The following is a 17,073-nucleotide window of genomic DNA, read 5'->3' as shown; positions in this document are numbered from 1 at the left end:
GAAACAGTGGCATCAAGCTCCATTCGGAGCTTGATAATTCGGGCCCTAATGATCTAAATATGCCTCAGTCGCTGTCCTCTCTATAGGTTCATGTGTTTTCCTTGTGCATATTAGAGTAGATTTATATTTTTTTATATCCTACAACGTAAACATTTGCTTTATACAATCTTAAACAATATATATTAGACAGTAAAAATAACTTTCATCTTTATTTAGTTGCCATTAGATAGCTCCTATTTTGTTTCTCAATGTCATTTTATTTACAATGTGGGTGAGTGACTATTCAGTATAGAAATATAGATTTCTTGTAGCAAGAGCTTTTTGCAGGACACACTCTGCCAAAGGGAAAATACAGTCTGTTTTTAAAGTTCTTTTGTACATTTCCTCTTATCTGTTGTACCAGATACACCACATGCTGGTGATGACAATAGCATATGACCCAATGCAGATCAGGTAAAGCCGATAGAGCAGGGAGTCCAGGATGTACCCAACCTGCACCCACTCCTCCTCCTGCTCCTGAAGTTGGCACCTGCTCTCCAGCATTTCTCTCACCCTGCGGAGGTTCTGACTGATCAGCGCCAGCTGCCATTCAGGCCCAGGGCATAAAGCATCTGGTAGGATCAGTTCGGGCACATTCAACAGAAACTCTTTGTGACCTGGGTAGATAGAGGACAGCTCAGTCAATGAAAACAAAGAAAACAGTTCTAAAAGTCGATACATAGATTCGATAGATAGATAAATAGATAGATTCGATAGATAATTTACCAGACAAAGAATTACAAGACATGCGGGCTGTGACCCATGGTTAGGTTCCCAGAGGCAGTTGCGGCGCCCAAGGCTCTGATTAGAACAGAGCACTCTGAGCAGACCAAAGGAATAACAAGATGGGCAATGGAATTCTAAATATCCCCTTGTTAGCTGTGTCCTTTAACTAAACATCATTTTCACACTCCGTGGCTTTTATCTTTAATAGTATTTGCTTAAAGGGATATGAAACATAATGTTTTTCTTTCATGATTCAGGTAGAACAACTCTCTAATTACTTCAATTTATCATTTTTCTTGGTATATTTTGTTGAAAAGCAGGGACATAAGCCCATTTCTGGAGAGTGTTATCCATTTGCAAGAGCACTAGATGGCAGCACTATTTCCTGTCATGTAGTGCTCCAGACACCGACCTCTTTAACACAGAATATCATGGGAACAAATTAAATTTGATAATAGAAGTAAATTGGAAACTTGAGGGTGAGAGAGAGCCCAGACCATTTGAAAAGGGTGTTCCTGCAGCTTCTTAGATTACAGTAAACATTTATTTGCTACATTATCTGAAGCTATATATTGTTAGGCATTACCTGAGTACATTATCTGAACCTATATATTGTTAGGCATTACCTTAATACATTATCTGAACCTATATATTATTAGGCATTACCTGAGTACATTATCTGAACCTATATATTATTAGGCATTACCTGAGTACATTATCTGAACCTATATATTATTAGGCATTACCTGAGTACATTATCTGAACCTATATATTATTAGGCATTACCTGAGTACATTATCTGAACCTATATATTATTAGGCATTACCTTAATACATTATCTGAACCTATATATTGTTAGGCATTACCTTAATACATTATCTGAACCTATATATTGTTAGGCATTACCTGAGTACATTATCTGAACCTATATATTATTAGGCATTACCTGAGTACATTATCTGAACCTATATATTGTTAGGCATTACCTGAGTACATTATCTGAACCTATATATTTTTAGGCATTACCTGAGTACATTATCTGAACCTATATATTGTTAGGCATTACCTGAGTACATTATCTGAACCTATATATTGTTAGGCATTACCTGAGTACATTATCTGAACCTATATATTATTAGGCATTACCTGAGTACATTATCTGAACCTATATATTGTTAGGCATTACCTGAGTACATTATCTGAACCTATATATTGTTAGGCATTACCTGAGTACATTATCTGAACCTATATATTGTTAGGCATTACCTGAGTACATTATCTGAACCTATATATTGTTAGGCATTACCTGAGTACATTATCTGAACCTATATATTGTTAGGCATTACCTGAGTACATTATCTGAACCTATATATTGTTAGGCATTACCTGAGTACATTATCTGAACCTATGTATTGTTAGGCATTACCTGAGTACATTATCTGAACCTATATATTGTTAGGCATTACCTGAGTACATTATCTGAACCTATATATTGTTAGGCATTACCTGAGTACATTATCTGAACCTATATATTGTTAGGCATTACCTGAGTCCATTATCTGAACCTATATATTGTTAGGCATTACCTGAGTACATTATCTGAACCTATATATTATTAGGCATTACCTGAGTACATTATCTGAACCTATATATTGTTAGGCATTACCTGAGTACATTATATGAACCTATATATTGTTAGGCATTACCTGAGTACATTATCTGAACCTATATATTGTTAGGCATTACCTGAGTACATTATCTGAACCTATATATTGTTAGGCATTACCTGAGTACATTATCTGAACCTATATATTGTTAGGCATTACCTGAGTACATTATCTGAACCTATATATTGTTAGGCATTACCTGAGTACATTATCTGAACCTATGTATTGTTAGGCATTACCTGAGTACATTATCTGAACCTATATATTGTTAGGCATTACCTGAGTACATTATCTGAACCTATATATTGTTAGGCATTACCTGAGTTGCTGACCTTATCAAGATGGGGACTAGGAGGTGGGGGACTAGATTCATTATTTTCAATGTCAGTTGGCAAGGCATGGCTGGAAGATGGAGGAGGCTGTGCACGAGGAGTGTTTCTGTGGTAACAGATCAGGCTGGCAAGAAATCCTAGCACCACACTCTTTAGCCAAGGAGGAACTGAACCCCTATCCAGGGAGCCACGATGCAGGATGTGTGTGATTATAACGGTTTCCAGTAGACTTAGCACGAGCAGAGCCAGGCAGACCGAGAAGTAAATACCTGACAGATAGAGATGTGCAGAATGGCAATTTAACCATATGATCATGTTTAAACATGATATAACAACTGTAATATATTTTATATATATATATATATATATATATATATATATATATATATATTAGCTGTGTCAAAAGTATTTCGAAAACAAAGCACTCAGTGTTCACTTTTATTTTTATATGGTATGTATATGTGGGTAGTATTGTATTGGGTGGCAGATATTGTAAGTCAAGTAGCCAAACAACAGATACATGTTTGAAACAGCTGGCCATATGAGTCTATAATAGATATGTGTTTTGAGATATATGACATTCATGTGAAAATTAAAGAGCATGCGTAATACAAATTATCATATGACAGATACATGTATGAATCAGCTAGCCAATGACATATTCATGAGCTTTATTTCTGTGTGTTAGCTCACCAATTAGTGGTGTCCCATTGGCAGTACTTGGCAAGAGGTCATTCATGATGAGCAGAAAGACTGTGTACCCTAAGAGCAAGGTCATTTTGAATGAAGATCGGTCTGTGCTATGTGGGGGAAGGTAGAAACTCAGGATATCAATTAACATCAAGAAGGCGCTGGGAATCAACAGGTTAACTACATACAAGACAGAGCGTCGCCTGATCGCCACCTGCAGGGTAAAAGGGAATGAAGAGCATGAGAGAGAAAATAGTCTATAAAGATAAAAAGGAAGATGAATACAGGCAATTCTTGGCATCAGTAGTGGACCTACTCAACAGAGTGCAAGATTTTTTGGGCCCCCCCCATAGGTAACAATAATATGCAAAAGTAATAAAATACATTCTGCTCAATATAATGATTTTGAGGATAGATAGATGGACCTGCAACTTGCGCTAATAAATGGCTTTCCTGCATTAGGATTGTACACATTCTGCTCATGCCATGTATATACCCTCCAGCTCTTGGGCCCTGGTGCCTCTGCACCTGCTCTACCAAGGTAGTTCCGCCCCTGCTTGGCATGTATAATAATACTAATTTAATATCAAGGGACCGATTTAACAAAGGTCTGTTCGACATGGTCCGCTCAGCGGATCATGTCCGACAGACATCGCAGAATGCCGACAGCATACGCTGTCGGCATTTATCATTGCACAAGCAGTTCTGGTGAACTGCTTGTGCAATTCCGCCCCCTGCAGATTCACGGCCAATTGGCCCCTAGCAGGGGGTGTCAATCAACCCGATCGTATCTTAAGACCGCTGCTTCTTAACTCCTGTTTCCTGCTAGTCTGAAGGCTCGCGAGAAAACAAATGCATTGGGGCCGTTTGATGGTTTGTTAATTCGGCCCCATAGTCTTAACTTGAAGAGGAAAAACAGGGAATTTCTAAAGCTGTGAAATATTATGACTTCTTAAAGATGTTTGTAAAATATTTCACTAGTTGTCACCTTGAACTAAATCATTTGCGATTCATTTTATCAGTGTTCTTTTTTTGGAAAATGGTCTTATTTTATTCATTCAGTTTTATGCTGCTTGTACATAGATCATATGTGTAAATAGACATGTAAGGGGATATTTATCAAAGCCTCAACTATGCTGCATTCGCCGGCACCAATACGCTCGCTTAACATCGCCTAACATCGCGGCCGCGGACCTGAATACGATCTTGCTGGTGCAATGCTGAATACGGAGAGCGTATTGCTCTCCGCATTCAGCGAGGTCTTGCGGACCTGATCCGCACTGTCAGATCAGGTCCGCAAGACCTATGATAAATAGGCCTCACAGTCATCGATCTTGCTGCTATTCGGCTTTTTACCAACTTTATTTATACCCTGTCACTAAACGCTGCCACTATATTAAAATGTTTAACCCCTATTCTACCGCTCCCGGACCTTGCCGCAACTGTAATAAAGTTATTAACCCCTATCCCGCCTCTCCCGGACACCGCCGCAACTGTAATAAAGTTATTAACCCTTATCCCGCCGCTCCCAGACCCTGCCGCAACTGTAATACAGTTATTAACCCCTAAAGCTCTGCCCTCCCACATCCCTACCATTAACTAAAGCTATTAACCCCTAAACCACCAGCCACCCATATTGCCATAAACTAAATTAAGCTATTAACCCCTAAACCTAACAACCCGCTAATTTTACATTAAAATTACAACATTCCTATCTTAAAATAAATGTAAACTTACCTGTAGAATTAAAATAAACTATATTAAACTATTAATTAACCTACCCTAACTATTATATTAAAATTACATTAAACCAGCAATGTAATTAACTATATTACATATTAAAAAACCCTAATCCTACTCAAATTATTTAAATATGCTATTAAAAATTACTAAATTACAAAAAAAACCCGCTAAGTTACCAAAAATAACACTAAATTATGTAGGAAAAAAACCCCACAGTATCAGAAATAAAAACGAATTACACCTAATCTAATAGCCCTATCAAAATAAATAAGCCCCCCCAAAATAAAAAAACCCTAGCCTACAATAAACTACCAATGGCCCTTAAAAGGGCCTTTTGCGGGGCATTGCCCCAAAGAAATCAGCTCTTTTACCTGTAAAAAACCCATCCACCCAACCCCCCCAAATAAAAAGCCTATCTAAAAAACTAAGCTCCCCATTGCCCTGAAAAGGGCATTTGTATGGACATTGCCCTTAAAAGGGCATTTAGCTCTTTTACTGCCCAGACCCTACTCTAAAAATAAAACCCAACCAAATAAAACTTAAATAAACCTAACACTAACCCCCGGCGATCCACTTTTGAAGTTCCACTTGAAGGATCCATCCAGCCGGCAAGAAGTCTTCATCCGGGCAGCCTCTTCCATATTCATCCATCCCGCGAAGTCTTCATCCAGACGGCATCTTCTATCTTCATCCATCCAGCGCAGAGCTGGTCCATCCTGAAGACATGGATGGCGAGCGTATTGAAGAGGAGCTCCATGCCGGATGTCTTCAGGATGGACCCGCTCTGCACCGGATGGATGAAGATAGAAGATGCCGTCTGGATGAAGACTTCCCCAGATGGATGAAGATGGAAGAGGCTGCCTGGATGAAGACTTCTTGCCGCCCGAATGAAGACTTCTTGTCGGCTGGATGGATCCTTCAAGCGGAACTTCAAAAACTGTAAGTGGATTGTCGGGGGTTAATGTTAGGTTTTTTAAGGATTTTTTGGGTGGGTTTTATTTTTAGAGTAGGGTTTGGGCAGTAAAGAGCTAAATGCCCTTTTAAGGGCAATGCCCATACCAATGCCCTTTTCAGGGCAATGGGGAGCTTAGATTTTTTAGATAGACTTTTTATTTGGGGGGGTTGGTTGGGTGGGTGTGGGTTTTACTGTTGGGGGGTGTTTGTATTTTTTTTTACAGATAAAAGAGCTGATTTCTGTCGGGCAATGCCCCGCAAAAGGCCCTTTTAAGGGCCATTGTTAGTTTATTGTAGGCTAGGGTTTTTTTTATTTTGGGGGGGCTTTTTTATTTTGATAGGGCTATTAGATTAGGTGTAATTCATTTTTATTTTTGATACTGTGTTTTTTTCGTAATTAAGTGTTTTTAATTTTTTGTAACTTAGCGGGTTTTTTTGTAATTTAGTAATTTTTAATAGTATATTTAAATAATTTGAGTAGGGTCAGGGTTTTTTAATATGTAATATAGTTAATTTAATTGCTAATTTAATGTAATTTTAGTATAATAGTTAGGGTAGGTTAATTAATAGTTTAAGAAAAATGAGATAAAAGCGCTTAGGGAGATTACCTCTGTCGCTCTATAACACAGGTGTGCTAGCCCACCTAAGATTTAGGAATTAAGAATATAATTAAGTGTTAAGAGCGCCAAAGAGGTAATGGATTAAAACAATAATTTAATAACAATATAAAAATGTGTACACAAGTGTCTATAGGTCCCTGGTTAGGGGATAAAGTACATAGAGAATGATAAAATGTGCAATATAAAATAAACGGTACATACAATATTAAAAACAAAATAATGTGAATAAAATTAAATAAATTGAATGTCCTCTAAGAAAAGTCAAGCTCTGTATGGTGCACCTTATGAGAAAAAACCACAACTAGAGCTCCATGTAGATCGGTGTGTGATAAAACAATATGAAGTATTCCAAAGGTAGCGTATTCCAAATGGTGATGGTGATGAACTGTGATATAATAGTGTTCAAGAAATATGAAGTGCTCAAAAATTTAAAATGAAAAAAGGTGATCATCAAAAATTAGATATAAAAAAATATCCAAAAATGTAAAGAATAAAATGTGTAAGGTGATAAAATAAAAAAATATGAAAAAATATATGAAAAATCAGAAGTAAATTCTTAGTGATGGAACCAAAATAAGTTATTGTAAGGGTTAACTTTAGGTAATAGTCCCTCTGTGGGGTGGTGGGTATCTCTTAGGTGATGATTCTTGTTTTCTTGCTAGTGACCTGTAAAAAATAGCAAAATAGTGCAATATAGCTAAAACAATGATCAAAAAATGGAATAAGGCTTACCAAATTGCTGTCAATGCGTTTCGGCCCTCAATAGTGGGCCTTTAGCAATAGTGGGCCTTTAGCATACATTTGGAATGCTAAATATTGTTTTATCACACACCGATCTACATAGAGCTCTAGTTGTGTTTTTTTTCTCATAAGGTGCACCTTACGTAGCTTAACTTTTCTTAGAGGACATTCAGTTTATTTAATTTTATTCACATTATTTTGTTTTTAACATTGGATGTACCGTTTATTTTATATTGCACATTTTATCATTCTCTATGTACTTTATCCCCTAACCAGGGACCTATAGGGGGGTAGTTATCAAGCCGTCTACTTTTCTGGCTTCGCCGGCCCAATACGTCCGCCTAAGCTCGCCTACCTTCGCCGCCGCGGACCTTGAATACGTTCGCCTAAGTTATCAAATAAAGCTGTCAAAAAGCCGCGGGGCGATGAGCAGCGGACTGTGACAGTTATCACTCATCCGATCTTGCTGCCCTTCGGCTTTTTCCCAGCTTTATTGCTAGCCTGTCACTAAGCACTCACACTAAACTACACTGTTCTACCCCCTATACCGGCGCCCCCGGAGGCCCCCGCAACTAAATAAAGTTACTAACCCCTAAACCGCCGCTCCTAGACCCCGCCGCAAGTCTTATAAATGTATTAACCCCTAAACCGCCGCTCCTAGACCCCGCCGCAAGTCTTATAAATGTATTAACCCCTAAACCGCCGCTCCCGGACACCGCTGCCACCTACATTATACCTAGTAACCCCTATCCTGCCCCCCCTATACCGTCGCCCTCTATTATAAAATTATTAACCCCTATCCTGCTGATCCCGCACCTCTCCGCAACTAAATAAATAGTTTAACCCCTAAACCGCCGCTCCATGAACCCGCCGCAACCTATAATAAATTTATTAACCCCTATCCTGCCCCCCACTACGCCGCCGCCACTGTAATAAAATGATTAACCCCTAAACCTAAGTCTAACCCTAACCATAACGCCCCCCTAACTTAAATATTAATTAAATACATCTAAATAAATTAACTCTTATTAACTAAATGAATCCTATTTAAAACTAAATACTTACTTATAAAATAAACCCTAATATAGCTACAATATAAATAATAATTATATTCTAGCTATCTTAGGATTTATTTTTATTTTACAGGCACCTTTCAATTTATTTTAACCATGTACAATAACTATTAAATAGTTATTAACTATTTAATAGCTACCTAGCTAAAATAAAGAGAAATGTACCTGTGAAATAAATCCTAACCTAAGTTACAATTACACCTAACACTACACTATACTTTAATAAATTATTCCTATTTAAAAATAAATACTTACCTGTAAAATAAACCCTAAGATAGCTACAATGTAATTAATACTTATATTATAGCTATCTTAGGATTTATATTTATTTTACAGGTAACTTTGTATTTCTTTTAGCTAGTTAGAATAGTTATTAAATAGTTATTAACTATTTAATAACTACCTAGCTAAAAGAAATACAAAATTACCTGTAAAATAAATCCTAACCTAAGTTACAATTAAACCTAATACTACACTATCATTAAATTAACTAAATAAACTACCTACAAATAACTACAATGAAATACAATTACATAAACTAACTAAAGTACAAAAAATAAAAAAAGCTAAGTTACAAAAAATAAAAAATTAAGTTACAAACATGTTAAAAATATTACAACAATTTTAAGCTACTTACACCTAATCTAAGCCCCCTAATAAAATAACAAACCCACCCAAAATAAAAAAAATCCCTACCCTATTCTAAATTACATAAATTTCAAAGCTCTTTTACCTTACCAGCCCTTAAAAGGGACATTTGTGGGGGCATGCCCCAAAAAGTTCAGCTCTTTTGCCTGTAAAAGAAAAATACAACCCCCCCCCAACATTAAAACCCACCACCCACATACCCCTAATCTAACCCAAACCCCCCTTAGAAAAACCTAACACTAATCCCCTGAAGATCATCCTACCTTGAGTCGTTTTCACTCAGCCGAGCCACCGATGGAACTGAAGAGGACATCCGGAGCGGAAGAAGTTAATCCTCCAAGCGGCGCTGAAGAAATCTTCCATCCGATGAAGTCATCATCCAGGCGGCGCTGAAGAAGTCTTCGATCCGGCCGATGTCATCTTCAAAGAGGCGCTGAAGAGGTCTTCTATCCGGGCGAAGTCATCTTCCAAGCCGGGTCTTGAATCTTCCTTCCGCCGACGCGGAACCACCTTCTTCACCGACGGACTACGACGAATGACGGCTCCTTTAAGGGACGTCATCCAAGATGGCGTCCCCTCAATTCCGATTGGCTGATAGGGTTGTATCAGCCAATCGGAATTAAGGTAGGAAAATCTGATTGGCTGATGGAATCAGCCAATCAGATTCAAGTTCAATCCGATTGGCTGATCCAATCAGCCAATCAGATTGAGCTCGCATTCTATTGGCTGATCGGAACAGCCAATAGAATGCGAGCTCAATCTGATTGGCTGATTCCATCAGCCAATCAGATTTTTCCTACCTTAATTCCGATTGGCTGATAGAATCCTATCAGCCAATCGGAATTGAGGGGACGCCATCTTGGATGACGTCCCTTAAAGGAGCCGTCATTCGTCGTAGTCCGTCGGTGAAGAAGGTGGTTCCGCGTCGGCGGAAGGAAGATTCAAGACCCGGCTTGGAAGATGACTTCGCCCGGATAGAAGACCTCTTCAGCGCCTCTTTGAAGATGACATCGGCCGGATCGAAGACTTCTTCAGCGCCGCCTGGATGATGACTTCATCGGATGGAAGATTTCTTCAGCGCCGCTTGGAGGATTAACTTCTTCCGCTCCGGATGTCCTCTTCAGTTCCATCGGTGGCTCGGCTGAGTGAAGACGACTCAAGGTAGGATGATCTTCAGGGGATTAGTGTTAGGTTTTTGTAAGGGGGGTTTGGGTTAGATTAGGGGTATGTGGGTGGTGGGTTTTAATGTTGGGGGGGGGTTGTATTTTTCTTTTACAGGCAAAAGAGCTGAACTTTTTGGGGCATGCCCCCACAAATGGCCCTTTTAAGGGCTGGTAAGGTAAAAGAGCTTTGAAATTTATGTAATTTAGAATAGGGTAGGGATTTTTTTAATTTTGAGGGGGGTTTGTTATTTTATTAGGGGGCTTAGATTAGGTGTAAGTAGCTTAAAATTGTTGTAATATTTATATAACATGTTTGTAACTTACTTTTTTATTTTTTGTAACTTAGCTTTTTTTATTTTTTGTACTTTAGTTAGTTTATGTAATTGTATTTAATTGTAGTTATTTGTAGGTAGTTTATTTAATTAATTTAATGATAGTGTAGTATTAGGTTTAATTGTAACTTAAGTTAGGATTTATTTTACAGGTAATTTTGTATTTCTTTTAGCTAGGTAGTTATTAAATAGTTAATAACTATTTAATAACTATTCTAACTAGCTAAAATAAATACAAAGTTACCTGTAAACTAAATATAAATCCTAAGATAGCTATAATATAAGTATTAATTACATTGTAGCTATCTTAGGGTTTATTTTACAGGTAAGTATTTATTTTTAAATAGGAATAATTTATTAAAGTATAGTGTAGTGTTAGGTGTAATTGTAACTTAGGTTAGGATTTATTTCACAGGTACATTTCTCTTTATTTTAGCTAGGTAAGCTATTAAATAGTTAATAACTATTTAATAGTTATTGTACATGGTTAAAATAAATTGAAAGGTACCTGTAAAATAAAAATAAATCCTAAGATAGCTAGAATATAATTATTATTTATATTGTAGCTATATTAGGGTTTATTTTAAAGGTAAGTATTTAGTTTTAAATAGGATGCATTTAGTTAATAAGAGTTAATTTATTTAGATGTATTTAATTAATATTTAAGTTAGGGGGCGTTAGGGTTAGGGTTAGACTTAGGTTTAGGGGTTAATAATTTTATTACAGTGGCGGCAGCGTAGTGGGGGGCAGGATAGGGGTTAATAAATTTATTATAGGTGGCGACGGTGTAGGGGGGGCAGATTAGGGGTTAATACATTTAATATAGGTTGCGGCGGGTTCAGGGAGTGGCGGTTTAGGGGTTAATACATTTGTTATAGTTGCGGTGGGCTCCGGGAGCGGCGGTTTAGGGGGAAAACACTTTATTTAGTTGCGGCGGTGTAGGGGGGGACAGATTAGTGGTGTTTAGACTCGGGGTACATGTTAGGGTGTTAGGTGTAGACAGCTCTCATAGGAATCAATGGGATGTCTGTCAGCAGCGAACTTGTACTTTCGCTATGGTCAGACTCCCATTGATTCCTATGGGATCCGCCGCCTCCAGGGGTGGCGGATTGAAAACCAGGTACGCTGGGCCGTAAAAGTGCCGAGCGTACCTGCTAGTTTTTTGATAGCTAGCAAAAGTAGTGAGAATGTGCCGCACTTGTGTGCGGAACATCTGGAGTGACGTAAGAATCGATCTGTGTCGGACTGAGTCCGGCGGATCGAAGCTTACGTCACAAAATTCTACTTTTGCCGGTCTCTAGCCTTTGATAACTAAGGCGAATCAGCCTCGCCACAAATACGCTGCGGAATTCCAGCGTATTTGAGGTTGACGGCTTGATAACTACCCCCCATAGACACTTGTGTACACATTTTTATATTGTTATTAAATTATTGTTTTAATCCATTACCTCTTTGGCGCTCTTAACACTTAATTATATTCTTAATAGTTTAATATAGTTTATTTTAATTCTACAGGTAAGTTTTAATTTATTTTAAGATAGGAATGTTGTAATTTTAATGTAAAGTTAGCGGGTTGTTAGGTTTAGGGGTTAATAGCTTAATTTAGTTTATGGCGATGTGGGGGGCTGGCGGTTTAGGGGTTAATAGGTTTAGTTAATGGTAGGGATGTGGGAGGCCAGCGGTTTAGGGGTTAATAACTTTATTTAGGTTGCGGCGATGTCGGGCGGCAGATTAGGGGTGTTTAGACTCTGGGCTTATGTTAGGATGTTAGGTGTAAACGTTACTGGTTTTCTACCATTGAAATCAATGGGATATCTGGCAGCATCGAACATAAGCTTTTGCTGCTTTCAGACTCCCATTGATTCCTATGGCATTCGTGGCCTCCAGGGTGGCAGATTGAAAACCAGGTACGCTGGGCTGGAATAGCCGCAAGCGTACCGGTTAACTATTTGATAACTTTTTTTAAAAGTGTCAAATAGTGCCGAATGTGTATTCGGAACATCTGTAATGATGTAAGCATCGATCTGTGTCGGATTGAGACCGGCGGAACGTATGTTACGTCACAGATTTCAACTTTTGCCGGTCTGTAGGCTTTTATAACTAGGTCGTATCAAGCTAGCCACAATTACGCTGTGGAATTCCAGCGTATTTGCGGTTGACGGCTTGATAAATATCCCCCGTTCAGTAAAGTATCTACAAGTATTCGGTATTAAGTTTTGCAGGACTAATGCATCATTTCACACTTATCATTAATCACCATTTGCAGTTTACTGTAATCTCTCTTCCTACTCACCCAAAATGTGATTATATCCCACTCATCAATGCCAAATTTCAGAATATCAGGATTCCCGTCAATCCTCAAAAGCTCCCATTCTCCACTTGTCTCCAAATATTGCAGTGAATTTTGTAGAATTTGTTCCACAGGCAGAGCCAACCCCAAACGCACATCCCTCACTGCAAAAGTATATGTCATAAAGAAGTGAATACATCACAACATTAATATGCTTCCAAAATACTATAAGCAAAATGTATCTCTTAAATCTTGTACAATTATGTTGGCGTCATTCACACAACATTTTCAACTGAAAACAGTATGTTTATACTGACATTAAACTATTGCTTCTACTATAAAGCGATATGCATATAGAAGGTATTTCTAAATACATTTTACCTGCACAGAGGAAACTAAAACGTCTATATGAAATCAGCAGAAAATTTCTGGAGATTTCAATGTATCATCATTATTATTATTATTATTGTTGTTGTTAATAACAACAATAATAATAATAATAAATCTTTTCTCATATGGGAATATTATAAAACTTCTAAAACATAGATAATAGATAAACTGCCTAACTTGATAAGATATTGGTGATAAGATTCTCTTGATCATCTTATGTATTAAAGGGACATGAAACCCAACATTTTTCTTACATGATTCAGACTGAGCAGTTTTAAAAAACTTTCCAATTTACTTCCATTATCAGATTTTCTTCATTCTCTTGGTATTTTTTGTTGAAAAGCAGGGAGGTAAGCTCAGGAGTGTGCACATGTCGACAGCACTATATGGCAACAGTTTTGCAAGAATGCTATATATTTGCAGCACTTTTTCCTGCCATGTAGTGCTCCAGATGTGTATGCTGCCCACCTAGGTATCTCTTCAACATAGAATACTATGAGAATGAAGCAAATTTAATAATATAAATAAATTGGAAACTTTTCAAAAAGCAAATGCTCTGTCAGAATTGCAAAAGAAAAAAATTGTGTTACATGTCCCTTTAACTTTTTGTTTTAGAGGACCACTCAGAGGGGCCTATTTATCATTGCGTCAATCTCGACGCAATGGAGTCAATACACTCGCCAGACATCGCTGCTTTAAAAAGTCTGTCAAAAACACGCGCGGCAAGTACGGAGCGATGAGAATCGGACTGTTGATAAATAAGAGTCATCGATGTTGCGGATATTCATTTTTTTTCCAACTTTATTTATACTATTTCATTACTGTCCATGAACAAGCACATTTCTCTAAAGCTAATCTTTTATTTTTCATCTGTTAATGTCCAAAAAATAGCTAGATTTATACCTGGACAAACAATAATATCTAATAGAAAGTTATTTTCTATGTATTTGTTATACAAAAAACTGATATATGATATTTCCACATGCGTATTTGTATTTCTAGAAATCATGATATGCCTATCTCATGTTTTTTTTGTTTTTAAAATGATTATTAATGCTGGAATTTGTACATATATATATATATATATATATATATATATATATATATATATATCTGTGTGTTATGTCCAAAATCTTTTGCAAACATATTTACATGTTCCTTTTTTTTGTTCTAAACAATGCTGTCCTTCATACCTCTGTGTTTATTTATACCACTATATGTATATATAATAATATATGTATATATTATTATTCTGTTTTATCTCTGCACCTGTGTAACCCCTCCTGATTGCAGTCTAGTTTTAAACACCACCCCTACACAGGAGTTATAAAATGGGCTGGCATATAAAATTACATTTCTTAATGAAAATGAAATTCAAGAGAAGGAAGAAAAACACTGAAAATAGCATACCAGTAAAGATGTGATTTTAATTTCTGCTATATCTTAATCATGACAGTTTAATGTTAGGTAAACTATCCCTTTGAGCTATCAGCTTTAGATTATATTGAATCAAACATCATTTAAATTTTAAAATCATTGTCTAAATTTTAAAATCATTGTCTGTGTGTCCTAACGTCATCATCAATGTTTAACTTTAATACTAATTTCACATATACATACTTTCAAAGTAGAATACACAATGTAACAAATGGAACTTAAAAGTTCCGATGAGTGATCAATGACACAAGTATCGAGAAATTTGATTTGTTAGTGATAATATAAAATGTATATTTCAATCAGATTGGCTGATGTCATAAATCATGTGATTATGCATTTCCCAATCAAAAGTGGGTAATTTCACACTAGTTTGTGGGTTGTATTGCGTCAAATTTGGTGTGAAAAGTATTGAGTCAAATTTGGTGTGAAAAGTGTTGCGTCAAATATAGAGAGTGGAACTTGTATTACATGCCTTAAACATGGTGCAAATAGATTTATCAAAAAAAAAAAAGGAAGTTAGCTATATTATGTTATGTATTTATTTCATTTTTATCTCTATATCTACTAGTGCAACAAGTTTAGAGCAATATTATTGTCCCCTTGCTTTGTAATGAGAGACAAAGATGTAAGATAATCCATAAGTAGTGATGTATTTAATTTGTATCCCTATATCTACTAGTGCACCAAATTTGGAGCAATAATATTGTTTGATTTAGAAAGAGTATATAATTTTCATAAAGTTTCTAATTTACTTTTATTATCTAATATGCTTCATTTATTTGCAACATCGAACATAACCTTTCTTTGTTTTTAGACTCCCATTAATTTTTATGGCATTTACGGCCTCAAGGGTGGCGGTTTGAACGATAGGTATGCTGCGTCGGAATTGACGCGAGTGTACCTGTTGAATGTTTGATAAATTGGGAAAAGGGTCACATAGAGTCGATTTTTAATTCTTAACATCTGGAATGACGCAAGCATCAATCTGCAACGGATTGATATTGCGGGAGCGTATATTACATCACACATTTCAACATTTGATTATCTTGACGCTTTGTTAACTACGACAGATTAATCTCGCGTTGAATTTGATTCCAGCGTATTTACAATTGACGCTTTGATAAATCTATTACAGAGAATTCCTCCACTTTACATCATTTGTGTAGAAAACATCTATGACTTGAGTGATACTCTGCAAACTCCAGTGTCTCAGGGCATGAGAATGAGGCTCCCATTGGAGCCTAAGGAAACGCTCTCTCATGAGCGCAATGCTTCTGTGTAATGTGTATGCGACCTTGCATTAGCATTGCACATCACTTGTAATACCTGCGCATATTATTTTCTTGCGCTGGTATTACAAAGTGGAGTGCAAATATCGATTTTGATGATTTTGTGCTCCACTTATAAAGCAAACACTTATTTAGAATTGGAGATTCTGCTCTTTGACATGCAATCGCTTAAAGACACCAGGATCACTTTTAAGAACAAAAACCTCAACTTTTGGAATAAGGGGTCATATGTCTTCTAAAAAATAAAGGAAATGGGGATGTTTATTATATTAAGAAGTAGACACCTGGTAAGTATTTACTCTGTGGGAGATTCAAGCTCCCAATACATTCTTGTCCACTATAACCAGTGTACACCATGCATATGCATACAGCGCTATTTGTATAAAAGATATGAATCCCCTTCTTGAAATAAGGGTACTCATGTCCTACTAGATAGTATATGATTGATTGAGGAGTAAGGGTACTCATATCCTACTAGATAGTATATGATTGATTGAGGAGTAAGGGTACTCATGTCCTACTAGATAGTATATGATTGATTGAGGAGTAAGGGTACTCATGTCCTACTAGATAGTATATGATTGATTGAGAAGTAAGGGTACTCATGTCCTACTAGATAGTATATGATTGATTGAGGAGTAAGGGTACTCATGTCCTACTAGATAGTATATGATTGATTGAGGAGTAAGGGTACTCATGTCCTACTAGATAGTATATGATTGATTGAGGAGTAAGGGTACTCATGTCCTACTAGATAGTATATGATTGATTGAGGAGTAAGGGTACTCATGTCCTACTAGATAGTATATGATTGATTGAGGAGTAAGGGTACTCATGTCCTACTAGATAGTATATGATTGATTGATGAGTAAGGGTACTCATGTCCTACTAGATAGTATATAATTGATTGAGGAGTAAGGGTACTTATGTCCTACTAGA

General features: G+C 36.8%; 1 protein-coding gene across 1 annotated transcript in view; it reads right to left on the bottom strand.

Moving 5' to 3' along the window:
- Nucleotides 1-387: 387 nt before the first annotated feature.
- Nucleotides 388-17,073, bottom strand: part of LOC128657564 (5-hydroxytryptamine receptor 3A-like) — a 40,291-nt gene continuing 23,605 nt past the window's right edge. Inside the window, exons 6-9 of the mRNA XM_053711939.1 lie at nucleotides 13,022-13,182; nucleotides 3,458-3,668; nucleotides 2,752-3,033; nucleotides 388-656 (exon numbers count right to left, since the gene is read on the bottom strand). Of these exons, the coding sequence (XP_053567914.1) occupies nucleotides 388-656; nucleotides 2,752-3,033; nucleotides 3,458-3,668; nucleotides 13,022-13,182 (923 nt within the window). The remainder of the gene's footprint in view (nucleotides 657-2,751; nucleotides 3,034-3,457; nucleotides 3,669-13,021; nucleotides 13,183-17,073) is intronic.

Source organism: Bombina bombina, chromosome 4 (genome assembly GCF_027579735.1).
Source record: "Bombina bombina isolate aBomBom1 chromosome 4, aBomBom1.pri, whole genome shotgun sequence".
NCBI classification, from domain to species: domain Eukaryota; kingdom Metazoa; phylum Chordata; class Amphibia; order Anura; family Bombinatoridae; genus Bombina; species Bombina bombina.
Note: the sequence above shows the minus strand (reverse complement) of the source record. Positions and strands in the feature narration are given on the sequence as shown.